Here is a 19,379-nt window from a genome sequence, read left to right on the forward strand (position 1 = left end):
GTCAGGATGGTGGGGTGCGACCTTCAAATAGCCTCTGCCCAATATTTGATTTCCTAATTTACACTAAAAGTGTACAAAATATATACACCTTGGAACATAACTCACCTGTCTGTCTTGCTTTTCAATTTTTATACTCTATCTCTCTTTGCCACAACTCAAGTGGGGATGAGAGTAATGTTAGAACGAGCGTGAAGAGAGGAGATTGACTGGACAATTGAGTTCCCAAAATTAAAACAGAGAAGCGTAATTCTGTTGGATAATAACTTACCTGCAGTCACTTTAGGGAGGGTTCAGAGAAAACATTTCCTCTTCCTCTTTCTCCACCAATAAGAGAAGAGATTTTAAACGCGAAGATTTCGCCGGAAATATCCATTTTGAGGTGCCCTGGCTCAGAACAAATGGTCTGTGTCTGTCTGTCCGTATCCGCCGTTACGCAAAAACGGAAATTTGATGTTTACCTCAAAACAGTGCTGCCACCGTAAGATTTTAGTTAAAGTCGGGCAACCGGAAGTATGGTTTGCTCCACTGAATGGATTTCCAGTTTTCTAAGGTTTTCTGGAATCCGACGCTTCCAACAAATTATCCCATAAAATTGGCGTACCAAGCGTATTTATGTAGGTCTAAATTCCTGAAAAATTTAAATAATGGCACTTCTGAGAGAGAAGTGCGCGGCTAGGTTTGCCCTAATGTGCTATTATTGTATATTGTACTGTTTTACTAGCTTTGCATCATACATAAATTTGTAGTAAAACAGCCTAAAACCATGATATATCGAAGTTGAAATGAATCCATTTAGCGAACGGCTAGACGATTAAAGTAACTCGAACCAACTACTTTTCACTTCCGGTAGACTGAGATTTTCCTAAATCAGACTTTGGTGAATATTTGGCATGTTAAAATGTCATGCAGGTAGTGGAACCATACAATATCCTAAAAGTATCCTGGAAAAGCGGAAGTGAGAGAGTAGCACTGAATGCAGTTCGTGTGGCCATTTCCCGTCCAGGAAAGTAGCGCTTTTAGGCAGCCGATTTTAGTGTCCTGCTGAAGTGGCGATTCGGAGAGCTAAACCACCAGCCAGCCTTTGCTTTGAGTGTCATTCATAGTTTTACGCAATCAAATGTTTGAAATAAAACTACTCTCACACAATAAACATGCCAAGTTGGAAGAAAAGTGCAGTTTTTGAGGAAATATTAAAGAAAGTTGTGATACTGGTTTAGTTAATGGTACTTCCGGTTATTCCATGTCGACTGAGGCGGCAATATGGTGGCACTTAAGCGAAACATAAAATTGCGCTTCTCTCTATTGCGTCACTTCCCTAAAAAACTGCACATGTTATGGAAATACAAGTGCTCTAGAATGAAATCGCTAGGATCCTCAGTAACCAAGTGGCTGGCTCCTTTGAAAGCACTGGGTGTCGCCGTCGCGCCTGCGCGTTCCACTTCAATGCTTTCACTACGTAACTGCTTTCCCATCAAGTTGTGCTTTTTTTTCTTTTTTTAATTAAACGAGCTTGATTTCCGCCGGAGGGTAAGCTAATGGCAAAAAACATGTGGCGATACCATGAAGGCTATTAAGGAACTTGTTTCCTTTATGTGCACACTTTCAGTTCTTATGAAAGCATGGGCAGCAGGATTCATTTACTCGAGAGTGTATTTCCTCCGGCCAATACAGGAAGTTGAGGAAATCTTAAGGGGCCGGCGTCGAGATTGTGAGTCCGCATTCTGCATCCACACCTGATTCAACCTTCATGTAAACACGAATTCACAAGGGTACTGCAAGCTGAGGCAGTTTTCACACAGTTTTGGTCAACTAATAATTCCTGGTACTGAACTAGGTTAGTGGAAGTATTGCAATCGTGATGGTAAGTAAATTTATTTAACTTAAAATTTACAAGTTGCGCTAAAAACAAAATAACTGCAAAGATACTTTGTACCTTGAAGTTAGCCCACGGCAGTCGGACAAGTGAGTGCGCGCTTATCGGATCTCAGTATACTCCACGAACATTAAACTATTTCAAGTGTTACTTTTTTTCTTCTAATAAATGGATATCCGATCTGTGTAAATTATATCATGTATAAATGGGTACCCTGTAAGTAATGTATTCTATTTCTATTATGTGCGTTCTCAATAACAGCGTTCATACCATTAGCTGATATCATATCTAATAATCATATCGATCTAATAATTATATCATATCTAATAATCATATCGATCTAATAATTATATCATATCTAATAATCATATCGATCTAATAATTATATCATATCTAATAATCATATCGATCTAATAATTATATCATATCTAATAATCATATCAATCTAATAATTATATCACATATAATAATTAAAATATACATGTTAATCATCGGAAATGTCTGATTTGAAACCCATGATTTAAAAAAAATGATTTTTACAAATTGGGCCGCAATTGAGTAAGTGAATACTCCAAAATTTAAAATTGCAAAAACTTAAAAATTTAATAACTGGGTTTTACGTGCCATCATCGGACCTGAAAAAGGAAACTATTGACCCTAATCAGTCACCCGAAAGTGACTAATTCGATTTTTCAATTTTTCCGACTTTATAGAACATGAATCTTGGAGTTTTCACAGCGCAGTGCCGCAAAATGGTTCTCAGAAACTTTCTCTGGAGAAAATTGGACTGAGAGCGAATCTAGATGGGCTTTCCTTTAATTGGTCATTTCACTGCAATATTGGGACTTCCCTTTTGCTACGTAATTAATAAGGATTCAACACTTAACGAAATTTCCAAACTTGTAGACAATGTTGCTGCTGGAAAGTTCCCTTTTGGTAAATGGATTGTTTTTAGAGGCGGCGGTGACCAAAATGGCGGACTGCAGCCGACACTATGTTTAGACTTTGGTGTTTTGGAATCCAGCCTAGAGAAAGGGGTCAAGGAATCTGTTCTGGCTGGAATAAACAAAAAGTGGCGGCATGTCTACTGTCTGGTTAGTGAATTGCTCGCAGTAAATTATTGTCCAAATATCTGAGTTCCTAAAATTATCGAGGGGTAAACTTGATCCACACATCTGAGTTTGGCCTAGCGATCAGGCGTTCTGGATTAAATTCCAGCTTCTCTGGTGTTTTAGCGTCCAAGGAGAGGTCGAAGTTGAGAAGGATGTGGCACAGCACGATCTTCAGTACCGTCATGGCCAGCTGCATGCCTGCAATAGAAAAAAATTCTCTAATGATTATTAAAATTCATTTTAAACAAAATATTTGTCTGCTTCACAATTCTGACTTGTCTAAGCACCCAGGTTGCACCTTTACTTATTCATTTCATAATGCTACAAAACAATTGAGAAGCTAAAATAGTCAATTTTCTGAAAATGGCGTCACTTAAGGAACAAATTTCCCATAACCATAGTTACACGAAAACGAACATAATTTGATTTCTGTTAACTACCTGGACATTAATAAATAATCTAATAATAAATAGTTTATTATCACAATACCTATACAGGTCCTTGGGCCATTTGCAAAAGGTAGGAATGTTCCTTCAGTTATGGGTTGATCAAATCTTGAAGGATGAAACTCAAGAGGCCGGTCGAAATATTTGCTGTCCGTTTGTAAGCCCAAAGTTGATATTATGATAGAATCGCCTGGCTGCAAGACAACATCACTATCTGGGATGCAATATTTTGCGGTGCATATTCGAAGGAACCCGGTCACGGGAGGATGCAGTCGTAGAACTTCTGAAAAACCGCAAATACATACTAATTACTTGAGAAATCTCTTGGGAATGTGGCGGCAGGATCCAGTGGAGACGGGCGGACTGTAATTAGTACATGGAGTTAAAAATCACAGGAAATAAGTAGTTATGTTCCCCCAATTCAGCCAATCAAAATATCTGATCTTAAGCTACTTGTTCTAATTGTGCGGAAATAAAAATATCATTAGTGGGCGCCACGCTGTTGATGGCGAACTTGGCACAAAACAGAAAAGAATGTAATGGATGTGCTGCTACCTAGTGGTATCAACAACTCTCACTCGTCAACTTTCAAAATGCCACGAAAATTTAACATTTTCAACCAAAGCGAAACACAGACTAATTGAGACATCTTTTTAATTTTTTTTTTTTTTTTTTTTTTTTTTTTTTTTTTTTTTTTTTGGCGCATCAACAGCTGAGGTCATTAGCGCCCGGAGCTTTTTCCAGTGCACTGCCGGCCTCCGGACAGTGTTCTCTCGTTACAGACAACACTGTCCATCACTTTTAATTTTTAATCACAAAAGAAATGTAGAACTAAATAATTTATTGTTAATGTAAAAAAAGAAAAGAACTTGTAAACTTCTAAATTATAATCTCAACACTTAGAGTTCGTCTTCCGAAATTAAGCAGAAATTTGAGTCACAGAATTTCCAAATTTACTCACTTTCCAATCCATAATTTGAGTCAATTTTGAGCTCACTTTAAAACCAAAAGTTTAATAATTGTTTAATTAATTATCTTGAAGCTTTGGCAAACCAACTGCGAGGCAGGCGCCTAGGATGCACACTAGCTCTTAGTTGTTCTTCACCCTTCCCAAATCCCTGAAGTCCCGACGGGATCACATCTTCCAACGAAGTGAAGATGTGGTAGCGGAATTAACACCATATTAAGCCGTAGTTAGAGAGAAACAAACAACTTTTACAAAGCAGCGTCACAACCTATTACTGCTTGAGTCAAACTTCGCTAATCGTAACAGCAGCTTAAAATCTTATTACCATATCAAAAATAAAAATATCTCGTTTGATTTCCTTTTTCTTGGTCCATTTTTTTTAGTTCCGTTAAATAAAAGTTCAAAGTTTAATAAAATAATCATGTTACACCCGTAACAAAACTGACCACTCACCTTGAATCACGTTCTGCAGGTACTTCAACTCCTTCAGATGGTCGTAGGTGAAGTTGGTCTTCGAGCCGTCCGTCACTTTCAGTATCTCCAGTCTGGCTTCCTCGCAAACCTCCGGATGTTGTGCTAGCTCATAGAGAGCGTAGGTAATTGTGGTTGCGGTGGTTTCGAAGCCTCCCAGAGCAAATATGAAAAAGTTGCCACATAATGCTGCGTCAAGAAAGCCTACGACACACGAGGAAATACAATAATTTAATATTGCTGGCTACTATCCGAAGAGAAATTATTATCTTTTTTTTTTTTTTTTTGCCAAAATGGAGACATCTTAGAGGCGGTCTTTAAGTAGAAGCTGATGATCTAGTGTAGCTGGTGTTATAGGTCAGTTAGTCCATTCTTTGGCTCCTACAAGGCACCAATCAATGCTACTAATAACAAAGGTAGCGACAGTAAAGTAAAAGTGACTGAGTCTTTATTCATGCGAAACATCTCAGCAAATGAAAGCACATGGTTTGGAATGATCGCAAAAGAAAAGTAATAAATAAATACATTTCGTTAGAGAAATTACGTAACAGCAAATTGTGTTTAGATACTATCAAGAGGGCCGACCGGAAATTACCTTCAACATCGCTCATCCGCAAGTTCAACTTACAGAATGGATTTTTTTCTAGATTTAATTCATTTTCTCAAAAATGGCGTCCACCATTTTCTTTCAACATATTCTCTCTCACCCTATCTCTCTCTCTACATGTGTGTGTGTGTAGATCTGTTAGGAGCTCCATAGTGTGGCTGGCTGTTGGACATGACTCTAATGTTGGAAGTTTAAAGAAACTGTGTCAGAAAGTGGAGCATAACAATAAGAGATACTGTGGTCTTTAACTGAATCACCCAGCCACTCTAGAGTTATAAATAATCGCCCTTTGGGGATGACCTCTAAGAAAAGCAATGACCTGGTTCTGAGTAATGTTCAGAGAGTCCACTGATCAAGGAGAAAATGGTTTGGATGTAGTCCTGCCGGGTCACACCCTCCTCCCGACCTGCTTTCACCTTCTCCAGCACGTCTTGGAAGAAGTCCTCCGTGCTCTGGGGCACACACTTGATGCCTAGAGCCAAGGCGGCCTTCGGCACGAACAGCCGCATTAATGTCAGCACAGCTTGCCAACCTTTCACATTGAACGAGTGCTCGCACTCCTTCACGAACAAATCCAAACTGGCTGCAAAGCAAAGCGTTCATTAAATAAATCTGGAGACAAAACCGCCCACTCCACAGTTTACCCATTCCAATTACCATCATTGAGCTCCATGCCAAGCACTGGACCAACTATTACTGCTGCAGAGAACCTATCGGCTAGCTGCTTCACTTCCAAACACTTCGGGTCTCCGCCATCCTTGAACACTAGTTTGGCTGACTGTTCAATCAGGGGCACCAGGGTCCTCAGCCGGCTCGACTTGAAACCGTGTCTTAACAACTCTCGGGACCTTTTCCATAGAGCACCATCCATGAAAAATAAGTTGACAGAAAGTGGATCTCGTCTGTGGTCGGTCAGTAAGCCTCGGGAAGAGAAACTGGAGAAGTCCGATTTCAATATACTGTTTACAATGTCTACATCCCGGACGAGAAGTGCTGGGCTCATCAGATTGAATATGCCGTAAAACCTGAAACAAAAAGCGTGTCTGAAACAGGAAGGAGTCGGTTGCGCTTCCGCCTCAAACAACCAAATTCCGCACCTAGTGCTGTCTTCAGTTTTCGTACAAACAGAAACTATTCAGATTAATACCAAACTAAAGTTTTGTTTTCACAGCTAACAGAAACATCCTCAGCAAAAAAAGGCCGCTCTGCCATGCTGAACGAAATGTCCTTCAAAGTCTCCTTAACCATCGAATTAATTATCAAAGGAAACAGCAAGCTGGCCGCCATTACAGACACCCGTAGTTCTTTGGGGTGCTTCCAAGGTCCAATCTCTGCTTTACTAATCAATCAGCAATATTCAGCCACTGTTGGCTGAACCTCGCCTAGTGGCAAGCTGCTAGGTCTTGTTGAAACTCCTGATCAATGTTTAAATGACGCAGCTTCATTCTGATAACCACAATATAAACAACTCTAGTTAAGGTTTATACGAGTACGTACCAGAACAAAAGTTTATATAGCTTATAAACTATTTTTTGTTACTAAACATGTTATGTTTAAACCATTTAAATTGACTATTATGGCTTATCAGCGCAACAAAATTTCAGATTTGACCTATTCGTAAAGTCTGCAAAATACAAAATTTGAAAAACTGGATGACAGCGAATGTGTACTTCATTGAATGTTTTTTTTTTCTGTTCTAAGAGATTTTATCGAAAATTCACAGCGAAGTCACAAAATATTAGCCAGCTGGTAGTTAGGAGTTAGTTAGATATGAGAGGAGGAAGCAGTTACTATTACACAGCAGGTTGTACTTCTCGTAAGGGGTTAGGGTGATTTCTACGGTCAGTGAAGGAAGTTTGTACTGGTGTTAATAAAAAGGATGTTGTTACGAGTTTCTGAACTTGCAGCCGCGACCATACTCCAGTGTTCACAGCAGCAAGTCAACTAATTCTTAGTACGAGCAGTGACTTTCAAGCCAGTAAGAGAAAGTAGTGTGAGTGTGCACCAATTTTCTGTTTGGTTTTCTACGGATCTTCTGATCCAACTCCTAAAAGCTCGACTGTTTTCTACGGATCTTCTGATCCAACTCCTAAAAGCTCGACTGTTTTCTACGGATCTTCTGATCCAACTCCTAAAAGCTCGACTGTTTTCTACGGATCTTCTGATCCAACTCCTAAAAGCTCGACTGTTTTCTACGGATCTTCTGATCCAACTCCTAAAAGCTCGACTGTTTTTCGGACGGCCGAAGGAAGATTTGTTAAATGAGAAATGTGTTCGTCTGTATGGTAAATCGTAAACAGTACACTCCGGATTCATAAAAGATGACGTGTTCAAAAAACGTGGAGAACCTTTTTTCCTATATTTTGAATGTACATAATACAAAACAAAAACAATACCTGTGTCCCTCGGACTCCTGGTACAGCCGGTGAAGTGCCATTTGATATGTCTCTTTTTTAATAATCACTCTGAACAGGTTTCCTACGAACGGATATGGGACTTTGTAAGGCACGCCCCTCTTATGCCAATAGTCATGCTCGCGGGTTAGAAATTTGAATAACACTATTAACAAGGATGTCAACAGCAGCAGTTGGATGAACATTTTCTTCGATTTGTCGGAGTTCAAACTGAAACAGTGATAAATAGTTTTGAAACTAGCCGGAGTATTATATACAGCTTCTAATACTGTTAATTTAAAGGTGAAAACATGAATAAAGCGTCCAAAATTCACATGCTTTTTAATTAGAATTCTTTTTTAAAAAAAACTGTTAAATTATTATAACGAAAAGGAAGGAGTAAATTTTAATAAAAACAAGAAAAGTTCGTATTGTTCCATTGTTTGCGATTTCTGACTCGCACGCCAGCTCCTGCACAAATGCTGCTCCTTACATAATACAGCGCAAATGGAAAAAGATGAACATTTCGTTGCAAATAGTACAATGAATACACTAAATTCCTTTAATTTCCTTTTATATCTAAATAAATGTTCAATTACGTAACTCTCTTTTCTTTCAGCAACGTAATAATACAATTGATTGTATTGATTGATTGATTAAAAAGAAAAAAAAAAATGTTTTAAATAAAATAAAAATTGAAATGGAAACCAAATTACAGATCTTGGAAGTTAATAAACAATGAAGTCTGTAACAATGCTTCTCGTTCACATGCTGCTGCAATAGTGCGATGGTTTACGCTCAAAGTCGCATGAACGTTAGATCTGATTATTTTAATCAGGAGTCGGTTATATTTATCCAAAGTATTTAATCTCAGTACATCCATGACCCGTCGGCAGCTAGTGGGAGGAGAGGGTTGCACTGCAGGCGCGATAAAACCGCTAGGATAACCTTATACCAGCTTAACCCATAATAGTCATCGGGACTAAATTAACTCGTTTAACAAACAACTGCTACAGTTGAGAAAAATTTTTAAATTAAGTTGCCAAATTATCTAATCGTTTTAAAATATAACCATAAATCTTATCCTGACCTTAACCTATATGGCAATGTTCAGTTTAGAATTGTCTTTTCTGCACGAAATGAAGGGATTGCGAATCCTTAGCCCGGAAATACCCTAATCGAACCTTACAGCAATAATCTTCTAGCACATTTACAATGTTGTAACGTTTGAATAAATTCTAAGAGCCGTTTCAAAAATACTGAAAAATCTACTCCAACCTATATTTTCTTCAAAAATGAAAATTTAGTTCTACATTTGACACGTTCACTGCACAACTTGACTCCATAAAATAAAAAATGGAGAAATGCAATGAAATAATGTATTGTTTTGGATAATTTTTTATGGTATAAATTCAAATAAATTTACCGATATCATTTAGCGACTGCTACTGTTTTTGAGTGTTGAATTATTGCAACAATTTACATTAGAGCACGGAATTAATGAAAATGGCTTCTGAAATAAATTCTTTATAATTTAATGGCCAAAAATTTTGTATCGTTAAATAGTGTTGATCATTATTATTTAGGAATTAGCTAGCGTTCGGGGACTGCCCCCTAAAACAAATAAAGATAAAAAGCAATGACTGAAACAAGTGCTTTGACACATAAATTTAAAATCTTTCAAAAAAAGTGAGCTAATAAATTTGTATAGAGAACAGCTAATTTGATTCCTGTGATGTTTTACAGATGGTAAGGCTGTACAGTACAATACACAGAAAAGGCACATTTAGTGGGAGGCCAAGCCAGACCGGTCTCACGGAATTCCACCTTCATAAAATTTATCTGGGAAAATTATTAAAATAAAAGTTATAGTTCTAGATTGCATAAAATCTTTAATAGATATGTTAGAATCGTTTTCGAGGGTACCTGAAAACGAAACTGAATGGTGTTTCCGGTTGAGCGATGTTGATAAAAACCTTTTTGGGGCTTTCGGACTCTTAGAATCTCGTATAAGGGAAATTTGAACTTTCTGGGTTTTTTTAAATTTTGAACTACATTGATACAGGATACGGGCACCCTGAAATAAGGCAGTGTTTTAGATAAATAATTTGACCATTTTTCTGCTTGAAAAAAACAATCGTACAACTTGGTAAAGTATTTACAATCAAAACAACAAGTTGTGGATCTGCACAAGTGCAATGTTGTGAAGGAAAATATGCCGTTAATCTCCAACCCACAAAGACTACATCAATTTGTAAACACTACTTTTTTTTGACGCAGGAGTCTTTAAATCGTATAATTTACTGAGTCATTCTCTCCGGAATACCTTAAAAAAGTTGCACTTCCGGCTGATTATTTTGTGTTATGCTGCACACAAATTCACCAATATTGTATAATGACATTTTTTGCATAGCTAAGATGAAGCTATACTACAGATTTATAACTACTTATAGAAATCTGTATAGGTGTACTTACTGAAGGCTGTAAATAATTTTCACAAAATAGTAGCTGCATAAATTATATTGCTCTACTGCTTTTCAATTGCCAACTTCAGATTATTCACTGATAATAATGCACTGGGTTATCTTGAGTACTAACCTGACTCGACAGTGCTGCCACACTAAACTCTAACCTTGCATCAAATTTCACAACTAGACAAGCTAAATAAATATTTCAAATAATAAACTTTGCCTTATCACCTCTTATCAAGGCTTTCTTAGAGCTTTGAAATAATCTATAGAATACGCTTTCACTGTTTCATGGTCATCCAAACAATTTCCCTTCATGTAAGTACTAAATTCCTGTTTTTTTTTTCCTTTCGAATGTACAATATTCCTGTAGAAAGAAACTTCCTTAGAATCTAGTTTTCACTGAAATGAGCAATCACTGACCCCACTGATTTGGTTTTGAAACTAAATTATTTTCGGCCGTAACTATTAACTTGTTGAAAAACTGGTTTTATATTCTCACAACTTATTTTTTTCTGACTGAGTTTAAATTTGCTAATTCCATTCCCTTAAGGATTAGAACTTGTACTAAAAACATTGTTGAGCTCAGGATTATATATAAACTTAAAGAATTATATATAAATGGATCCATTTTCGAATACAAAATATAATAAATGCCATAAAATGGAATTTCTTTTCAGCTATTTTCTGTGAAAAAAATTGTAAATTGGCGACATCAAAACGGATACTTCCGACGAAAATTCAAAATAGAAAATCTGTTCGATCACAATACTTCCCTTTACCAGCGGTGATGGAAAGTAGAAAAAAATTTTCAAATAACCCAGATGTTCTGATTGGCTTCGCGAGTTTCTTTGGTACACTTAAATTATTCAAAATATTTTTGGTGTTTGTAGAAGTAAATGTGTTGGAGATTAGCTTCCTGGTGGGGGGGGGGGAGCTTAACGTGTTCAAACTTATTTTTATGCTAAAATATTTATAAAATAACTTTATTCAAGGCTGTTGCTTCAACTGAGCTCACAGCCAGAGAACATAGAAATGTAATTACTTAATGACAACTCGCACGAGACTAGCAGGTTTATCAACACTTCCTTCTCTGATATTTCCTTAATTCTCTCTTCGATATTTCAATATTGTTATAAATCGAAAAATCAGGCGAACACTCACACGACTATCTTAGCTCCCTTTGCGTGGGCCAATTTGTTCAATTTTCCTTTAGAGGAACACGACACTAACTTCCATTTTTCTCTGAAAACTCAAAAATTTCCCACAATAGAAGTCCATGAGAACACAAAATAACATTTCCAATAAAAAAACACAATTTTTTTTTTTTGCGTAATTATACATTTGTGAAAAATCGGATGTTTATAAGTTCATCTCTGACATCACATTTTGTACGAACAGGGAGCCAAGTCAGACGGCGGAGAGTGCAGAAAACGAGAGCCAATCAAGTATTGACGACGCTCCAATCTCCAGATGCTTGGCCCAGGTGAGCGCACTTACTCAAGTTACTCAAGTAACCACCGCTTCTTTCTGTCTCATCCAATCTGCAAGTCACGGTTAGAGAACTCAGACCTGTCTGTAACTAGATGATAGATTTTACGGGAGTTGACCAGTTAAGTCTTCGCCATTTCGTGACCCACTAATTCCTGTCCTGTTCGTTCATTTAGACCAACAAAATTTCTTCCCCGAAGATCTCAAATTTTGAGGCCCTTCACAGAGACACAGAATTCCACAGAACTCTTCCTGGGCCGCCTCATTGCTCCTGTAACCCGAATGCCCGAATAACCCAATCGAGAAACTTTTCGCTACCAATGCTCTTCTTCAGGATGTCTTAAGATCTCTGCAGCACAAAGTTATGAAGCGACTTGCTCCGCCTGAAAGTCTGTAGCTAGCCTACCTGGTCATATCTAGGCAGCGAATCTCGATTTAGCCCAGTACAAGCCGGCTCCCACACGTTTCTCAATCTTGGAGTCGGCAGACACCTCACTTAATCGCCTGACACAGACTCCCTGTCCGGAATAAGAACTTTCCAAAGCTGTATGTAGGAATTTAACGGATAGGAGGTAGCATTCCTTTCTATCCACCTCTAGCTCAGCTTTCTGGAGCCTAAGGAGCCTTCCCTTCTTGCCCCAGCTTGGCTACATATCGGATGTGCATGTTGGGAGGCAGAGTAATTTAAGTTAGTGTAAGTAAACTATGAAAGAACAGTAACTTTTACTCCATCATAGTGTTTTTACTATTGCAGACTAATTGAAGGCTTTTCTGCAGGTTGTAGCATGTACAGCGAACAATCTGATCGTGCTCAGCATCGGCCTGGTGATTTCGTTTCCGACCATACTGTTGGGCGCCCTCTACACCAACCCGCAGGAAACACTCACTCTTGACGATGAGCAAGCTTCTTGGTTTGGTCAGTTTTTTAATTTTTTTTTAAAGAAAGTATCTGTTGGTCTGTCTGTATTAATCTAAACAAACAATAACTAAAATATCGCAGTAAGTTCAAAGTTGATAGTTCGCTGAAGTGTTAATAGAGTACGCCACATTAAGGTTTTGGTCTATATTAGTAAACTGGAAATTATCGGACTGCTTTTCCTGAATTTCATCAGATTTTCCGAATTTTCTCAAAAACGGCTCGAACGTTTTTTTTGAAACAAGCTATAAGTTGCATATATGTAGGTCCGTCATTTTTATTTAAAACATTTTCCCTGGAGGGAAATTCGATTAACGTCATTTCTGGGGAAGGATGTTGGTAACCCTGTCTAAGGTGCTTTTCAATGTACTGCATTGCCATCTGTATAATTTTAATAAATAATGATAAAACTAAATGTCTAAATTAGATAAGACCGGCTGGCCGGAAGGGCCACTTGTAAGATTTCCCAGTATTTTGTGGTTCCCTCGAAAACAGCTTCCACAATTTCCTTAAACTTGGGTATTTTTTCAAATAGGAATTTTGTAACACATTTAATTCTCAGCAACGGTGGCAACACTGCACAACCACCAATTTGGCACTTTAGAAGTCCAAATTTCTTTCCTAATTCCTAATTAATTTTTGTAATGTGAGGTATGAACATGCCAAGTTTATTGAAATCGATCGCAATTAGGAAAACCGCAAAACTCTAAAAACGAGGAAATTCGCGCTTCCGGTTTCCCCTTTCAACATCTCCCACTTCCCAACTCCCCACGATGGAAACTTGTTTTTCTTACAATAGTGTGGTAAGGCTATACACTAAAGTGACACTCTGGAGAAAATAGAACCAACATCAGTCCTTAATCAAGAATTCTTGGTAAATGTTTCCCATAAAAGTAGTAGATCTAAGTGCTTTTCGAGAAAACTGAAAAAAAACTGAACTAATAACTTCCGGTTAAAAAATGTTTTCCAGCTGAGTTAATGTCAGTTCTTTCAGCTAAGGAAATTAGAAGTTGTACTTTCTACCGATTTTTCGTTTTCAAGTTAGAGTATTCTCATAAATTCACCATAACTAAGACCAATTTTTTTGAGCTCAAGGAATTTCAAAATGTATACGTTCATTGCTTACTAAAATTCGAAACTTTGACATTATCTCAACAAGATTGTAAAATTAGTAAATTACTAACAAACCCTTGTAAAGAGAGTAAATATTCTCAAATTAATGATGGATACCAAGCAAACGCTTATGGTGTTAGCAATGAAGAGGCGGAATCTAATTGGGAGTGGTAAACTATTCAAAGTTTCTGATTGGCCCAGCGAACCGCCCACATTTCACTTCAATTTTGCATTGTGATAGGCTAGTTATATATTGCTAATCATTTCTAGGAAAAATTAAATTTTCTATTTTTTTCTCAACATTTCTCTCATATTTATTGAATTTTCTAAATATGTAATAATTTTTTATTTTTGTTAAAATACCATAAATAAAGATTTTTTTCTGCAACCATGTAGGGAAGTTCTCATTACTCAATTAAAATCAGCTGTGTAATGCCCAACTTCCCACACTAGTGGGGGGAAATTCCCATTAGTGTCACTTTCCGCACTAGTGTGTGGAAAAACTTTATTGTGCTTCCTTGATATAAGAAGTTTTGTTATTAACATAAATATTTTCTGTAAAACTTTAATAAGCTTATTTAACGTAACTAAATAATTAAAAAACGAATATTAAAAAATAAAATAAAAATTGAAAGTAATATAGAAATAAAAATAATACTTTAATAAATAATTAGATATTTTTAATTATAACAGTTAAAAAGGTTATAGTGTTACCTTATAGAAATTTAAAATGGATTCTAGTGATTCCTATTTAGAAAACACTCCTCCATCAATAAAAGAAACAGCAGAAAATGTAATAAGTAATGTAAATACGTAAGTAATGTAAATAATTGTAATATAACAATAAATGTTTATAATAAATAAATTACTTTTTGTAGACTGTAAAAATGAAATTTTTAATTTTTTTTAGTTAATAAATCTAATGGTTGCAGAAAAAATATAATATTTAACTCTAGTGTAAAGTATTTTCCTCACACTCGGCAATTTGCACTTGCACTTGCATCGCTTCGCTCGCTTGTGCGTGCAAACCCTGCCTCGCGTGAGGAAAAGTACTACTTTCCACACTTGTTAAATAAATAACTATACATACATCGTAACTTGTACATAAATTACTCTACTAATGTAAAAGACACGAAAAAGTTTGGAATATTGAAGGTTTCTTTAAACAAATACATAAGTGAAAATTTTGCAAGTTGTCACTGAATATGTCCGCCATTTTGTAAGTTTATTTGCAAATGGCTGTCACTGAGTGTGTCCACTTACTGCCGCATACCACTTTTACTCGAGTTTCAAGGAAAAATAGAGTTGTTTTGGAGGACAAGACTTTCTCTTTCTTTGAAATCTCAGTTGGAAAATTTACTACGACATTTTCGCAAACGCGGAAATTTAGTAACTTATATAATGTGGAATGATGACATTTAATTTCTGAACATTTTTTTTTTTGGCAATTGATTTGTTTAACCAAAGCGAATAGCATTTAGAATTAAAATTGCATTTGAGAGTGTCATAAAAATGTGAATAATGTCTATAAAGTGCTATTTTGATTGGGATATTTCCTTTGCTGTGAGGTCCCTTGGGCTGCCCAACGAAATGCAAGGACGTACGAGTTTTCAGTATTGAACTGGAGTGTTCCACGCATGCGCACAATACCTCTTTCTTAAAACCCATTTTTTCGAATTTAGGTGCCCTCAAAACAGATTTTTCCTGTGTAAAGTCTCCACTGAAAATTAAACGTAATACATCCCTTTTATCTGTTGTAGAGAAAGTAAGACGTTCGTTCTATAAAACTCCACGAAAGGCCTTGTTATAAAATCAATAAGAAATTATCAGTTTTGTAAACATAGCTTTAATTGCACCTAGTCCGAGTTTATCTTAGAATTGCAGCGATACCTTACCTTTACTATGTGTCAGGTTTATGGTGTAGATAATCATCCACGTGTTGTCCACTATCTTACATTTCATCGGGTAATTTGTAAATTCCAAGCGTCACTCTCGGCAGGAAAACAAAACATTTAGTATGAAAGCACCGACCGACCTTTGTTACACAACTACTCAAAGATCCTAACTAAAATTTTCTTGAATCTTCTAATCTTAAAATATGCATAAAACTGTATTTAAAACTCAAGGTTGGCAACGAATTCCTTTGATCTTTTGAATGGCCATAGCTCCGTTATTATTTAAGCTACAGAATTTTTTTAAGTGGTGCATTGGGGCGCTTCACATGATGCAATAAAAGCAAAATCAAAAATCAAATTTTGATTTGGTGGGGAAAAACTGAGCATTGACGCTTTTTTTTTTGAGACTTTTTTCGAGCTGGGCACAATAAATTTGTTGTTCAAAATTCAGCCAATGCCATGCCAAGCAAACTGGCCCACTGCTTAGATCCACCATATTGCTCTCACAAGGTTATTTTTTTGAAGAAATAAATGCTAAAATTAATTGCTTATATTTTTTGTTCAAAATATAAGTGCAAAAAAATTTTAATTATGGCAAATTTATAATATAAAAATAATGTTGCTTACCTTGATTATTAAATTGTTGAAAAACCTTCTATGAGAGAATCTCTTAAAATCTGAATTCAATTAATTCAGTTGGATTTAAATGCATTTTTTTCCTAATACAATTACTTTTAAAACAAAAAAGTGAATATGTGGTTCAATTTTATTACTGCATTTGCAACCCTGAGAAACTGGCTGAAATGAATGTATAAACATGCATTGTTTAGGTCTTACCGCCTATTTTTTACTGCAGCATTTGCATAAATGTATTTGTGTACGAAGTTTACTTAAGTGTACTGAATTGTTTCTCAAACATGCAGAACTCTATAATGAAAATATTTTTCAATGGTGAAATTGAAATAAACCCTATGCTAGGCCACTGCTACAATTTGCTTCTTCTTCTAATCATATTGACTAACCAAAGATCTGAATATGTTCAGCGAGTATTTCACTGCTATTCCAACCGATAGGAAGTATATTCGTTGGACTAATAATGGAGCCACTAGGCCGCAAGAGGTCCATGATTTTGCTCAACATTCCTTTCCTGATCGGCTGGACGATGATTGTGTTTGCAGAATCCGCTGGATTGCTATTTGCAGCAGGAGCTATCCTGGGCTTTGGTAAGTAATCATTTACTTTACTTACAATTCTCCTTCTACATTTTGATAGCTGTGTAAATGGATTAAACGTCGATTATTGTGTGCTTCCTGTACATCGAATGTGATTGAAATGGCGATCAAGAATCAGCCTGCAAAGAAGCGAACAAATGCGCCTGTGACCGCATGTCCTTAATATTGATTCAAATATTTCATGTTTAAGGTTCAAGATGATTTGTTTTTTTCAAGATTAGGGACATTCCTGAGGAAACATAATTTTATGAATTTGACATGAATGCAGTAGACTAACCATCCATGTTGCATGCAGGTGTTGGATGTACAGAGGCACCCGCGATTACCTACATTGGTGAAGTGTGCGAGCCGAAGTATAGAGGCGCTCTGTCGGCATTCGCGGTGATGTGGTTCCAGCTTGGCTACCTCTGTGTGTATGGCCTGGGATCGGTGCTGTCTTGGAGATACATTGCTGCCGTTTGTGTGGGCGTCCAAGTACTTACGGCTTTATCTGTGGCCATGGTGAGTCTAGCAGCGAAAGTGACTCTTGAAGTTGTTAGTTACATGGTAAGTCGCAAGGGGTCAGAGTTGCTGAAACTTCAGCTGCAAGATTGTTGCCAGCAGTAAGTTGCGCAACAGGAGAAAATGTTCTGAATATTTTACACACTGTCATATTTGCAGTCCAACTCCAGCTGGGCTTAGTTGAACTGTCCTGAAATGGTACTTCAGAGGGCCGACTGATGAAGGGCACCATTCATGGCCGAAACGTTGGGAAATAAAAAAGAAATTTTCTAAAATGTCTTTCTCAGCCCATTCATCGTTAAATTCCTGTGATTAATAAATTTAATTATTTACAGATTGATTCGGACCAATCAGTTATAACTCTATTCTTCTGTGAATTTCTAACTCGCTAATCCAATTTTATTAAAATAGATTCAATGTTGCAAAAAAGTTACATTTCTAAATTCACCGTATGGTGGAAAGCACTTTTCAGCGAGATTGCAGGAAAGGTATGTTTACCCAACTTATCTTTATATCTGAAGACTGGGAATCTTGACTCATCAGTTGCTTAAATAAGTGTGCACCAAACCCCTCAAATAAACTGCATTCGTCTGATACTGAGTGCAACTGGAGTTTAAATAGACAAAAACATCAATTTCCCTAGGAGACTGTCTAGACTAAAACTACATCGTCATTAGACCAAATTTTTTCAAGACTTCTTTAGATTCCAGAAACACCATTATGGTTAATCTCGAAAGGAAGAATACAATCGGCTGAGAAAGCGCTCTGCTGGCTCCGAGGATGGACCAAGCCGGAATCCGTGAAGGAAGAACTCAACCGTTTGATCGAGTACCACAGGACCGTCCAAGAGGACTTTCAAGAACAGAACCAAAAAGTGCTGGCCAGCACAGGTTCTCAAGGTCATTGTCCATTTCTTTAAGGAATAATTTACGAAAACCTAAACGCTAAATAACTTGAAACTTAAATCATCTTTTCAGAGATACTGATTCCAAGGAAAATCTCACTGAAAGAACGAATCAAATACTTCTTTCGACCGGAAATGCGCCAACCTCTGTCCATTGTTATTTGGTACATGTTCTTTGTGTACGCCACCGGATTGCAGACGGTGCGTCCATACTTCATGCACATTTTTAGCGAACTTAATGTCGTCGATATGGGTGCCCATCAGCTGACGGTGAGTGAAGAATTACATTTTCTGTAGGTAATTTAGGTCAAGGTCTTTTTTTTTAGTCCAGGTTAAAACCAAACCTGCCATTGGCTGGCTCTGTAAGCTGTTAGCGTCTAGACGTCTACAGCACTTCGGAAATCTGTCAAACGAACCATAAGATTTATTCTGGTTACAGATATAATGTTGTCGTATTTCTTGAAACGCAAATAAAATCTTTTATTTTATTCTCTTTTAACCAAACAAGTGTACCGAAGGCATGTTGCATATACAAAACATTTTAGAAACAATAAAAGATTTAAGCAAAACTTAAACAAAAAATAATAATAAAATAATAAATCATATAATATAAAAATAATCATAATAAATGTGAAATGACCTTCTAAATTAATTGTTACTTAAACATTTTCAGAGTACATTATAACTTACGTAATGGTAATTAAGCATCGATGAATGTATCCTTTCTACGTTTACGATATAATTATAAATATTTAGACAGTGAAATTTCGATTTAAATGACAGTAAATGAAATTTGCGTATTTATCAAAAAGACAGAGTTCCCAAATTTGCAGATAATTTACAAACACAAGCAACTGGACTTATAATCGAATGGACATTAACAGACTCCTTCAAGTTTAAAGGTAGTGGACCTGGTTTTGAACAGCATTCTCAACATAATATAAACATTTAAAATTATTTAGTTGTTCAATAGCTTGGAAACTCAAGATC

General features: G+C 36.6%; 2 protein-coding genes across 9 annotated transcripts in view; one reads left to right on the plus strand and one right to left on the minus strand.

Moving 5' to 3' along the window:
- LOC141448687 (facilitated trehalose transporter Tret1-like) overlaps positions 1-19,379 on the plus strand; it is a 34,060-nt gene that overhangs the window by 9,981 nt on the left and 4,700 nt on the right. Inside the window, exons 1-7 of one of the 7 annotated variants that reach the window (XM_074117209.1) lie at positions 10,507-10,655; positions 11,739-11,823; positions 12,606-12,744; positions 16,796-16,975; positions 17,280-17,530; positions 18,189-18,384; positions 18,463-18,659. In XM_074117209.1, coding sequence (XP_073973310.1) covers positions 10,654-10,655; positions 11,739-11,823; positions 12,606-12,744; positions 16,796-16,975; positions 17,280-17,530; positions 18,189-18,384; positions 18,463-18,659 — 1,050 coding nt within the window. In that variant the 5' untranslated portion in view covers positions 10,507-10,653. Of the gene's footprint in view, positions 1-10,506; positions 10,656-11,738; positions 11,824-12,582; positions 12,745-16,795; positions 16,976-17,279; positions 17,531-18,188; positions 18,385-18,462; positions 18,660-19,379 lie in introns of those variants that run through there. The other 6 variants (XM_074117212.1, XM_074117210.1, XM_074117213.1 and 3 more) reach the window with 6 other exon arrangements.
- Positions 1,857-16,007, minus strand: LOC141448690 (cytochrome P450 6B1-like). 2 transcript variants are annotated; one of them, XM_074117219.1, is made up of 7 exons: positions 15,753-16,007; positions 7,873-8,100; positions 6,134-6,501; positions 5,796-6,059; positions 4,852-5,073; positions 3,475-3,714; positions 1,857-3,183 (listed from the first exon to the last, which is right to left on the minus strand). In XM_074117219.1, the coding sequence occupies exons 2-7, from the start codon at positions 8,073-8,075 to the stop codon at positions 3,020-3,022; spliced, it is 1,461 nt and encodes a 486-aa protein (XP_073973320.1). In that variant the 5' UTR covers positions 8,076-8,100; positions 15,753-16,007; the 3' UTR covers positions 1,857-3,019. The 2 variants fall into 2 exon arrangements, with proteins under 2 accessions (XP_073973320.1, XP_073973319.1); XM_074117218.1 differs by lacking the exon at positions 15,753-16,007 and adding an exon at positions 10,345-10,494.

The sequence above is a fragment of the Rhodnius prolixus genome, unplaced genomic scaffold, assembly GCF_049639745.1.
Source record: "Rhodnius prolixus isolate KJV_2025 unplaced genomic scaffold, Rpr scaffold_2, whole genome shotgun sequence".
NCBI classification, from domain to species: Eukaryota; Metazoa; Arthropoda; class Insecta; order Hemiptera; family Reduviidae; genus Rhodnius; species Rhodnius prolixus.

What these genes read in the sequence shown, in the direction of transcription:
- LOC141448690 (XM_074117219.1), bottom strand. Translation starts at nt 8,075, where the DNA reads ATGTTCATCCAACTGCTGCTGTTGACATCCTTGTTAATAGTGTTATTC. An exon ending in TGGCATGGAGCTCAATGATG is followed by an intron (nt 6,060 to 6,133) that starts GTAATTGGAATG and finishes TTTGCTTTGCAG; the next exon opens with CCAGTTTGGATTTGTTCGTG. An exon ending in CCTGCAGAACGTGATTCAAG is followed by an intron (nt 3,715 to 4,851) that starts GTGAGTGGTCAG and finishes GCGGTTTTTCAG; the next exon opens with AAGTTCTACGACTGCATCCT.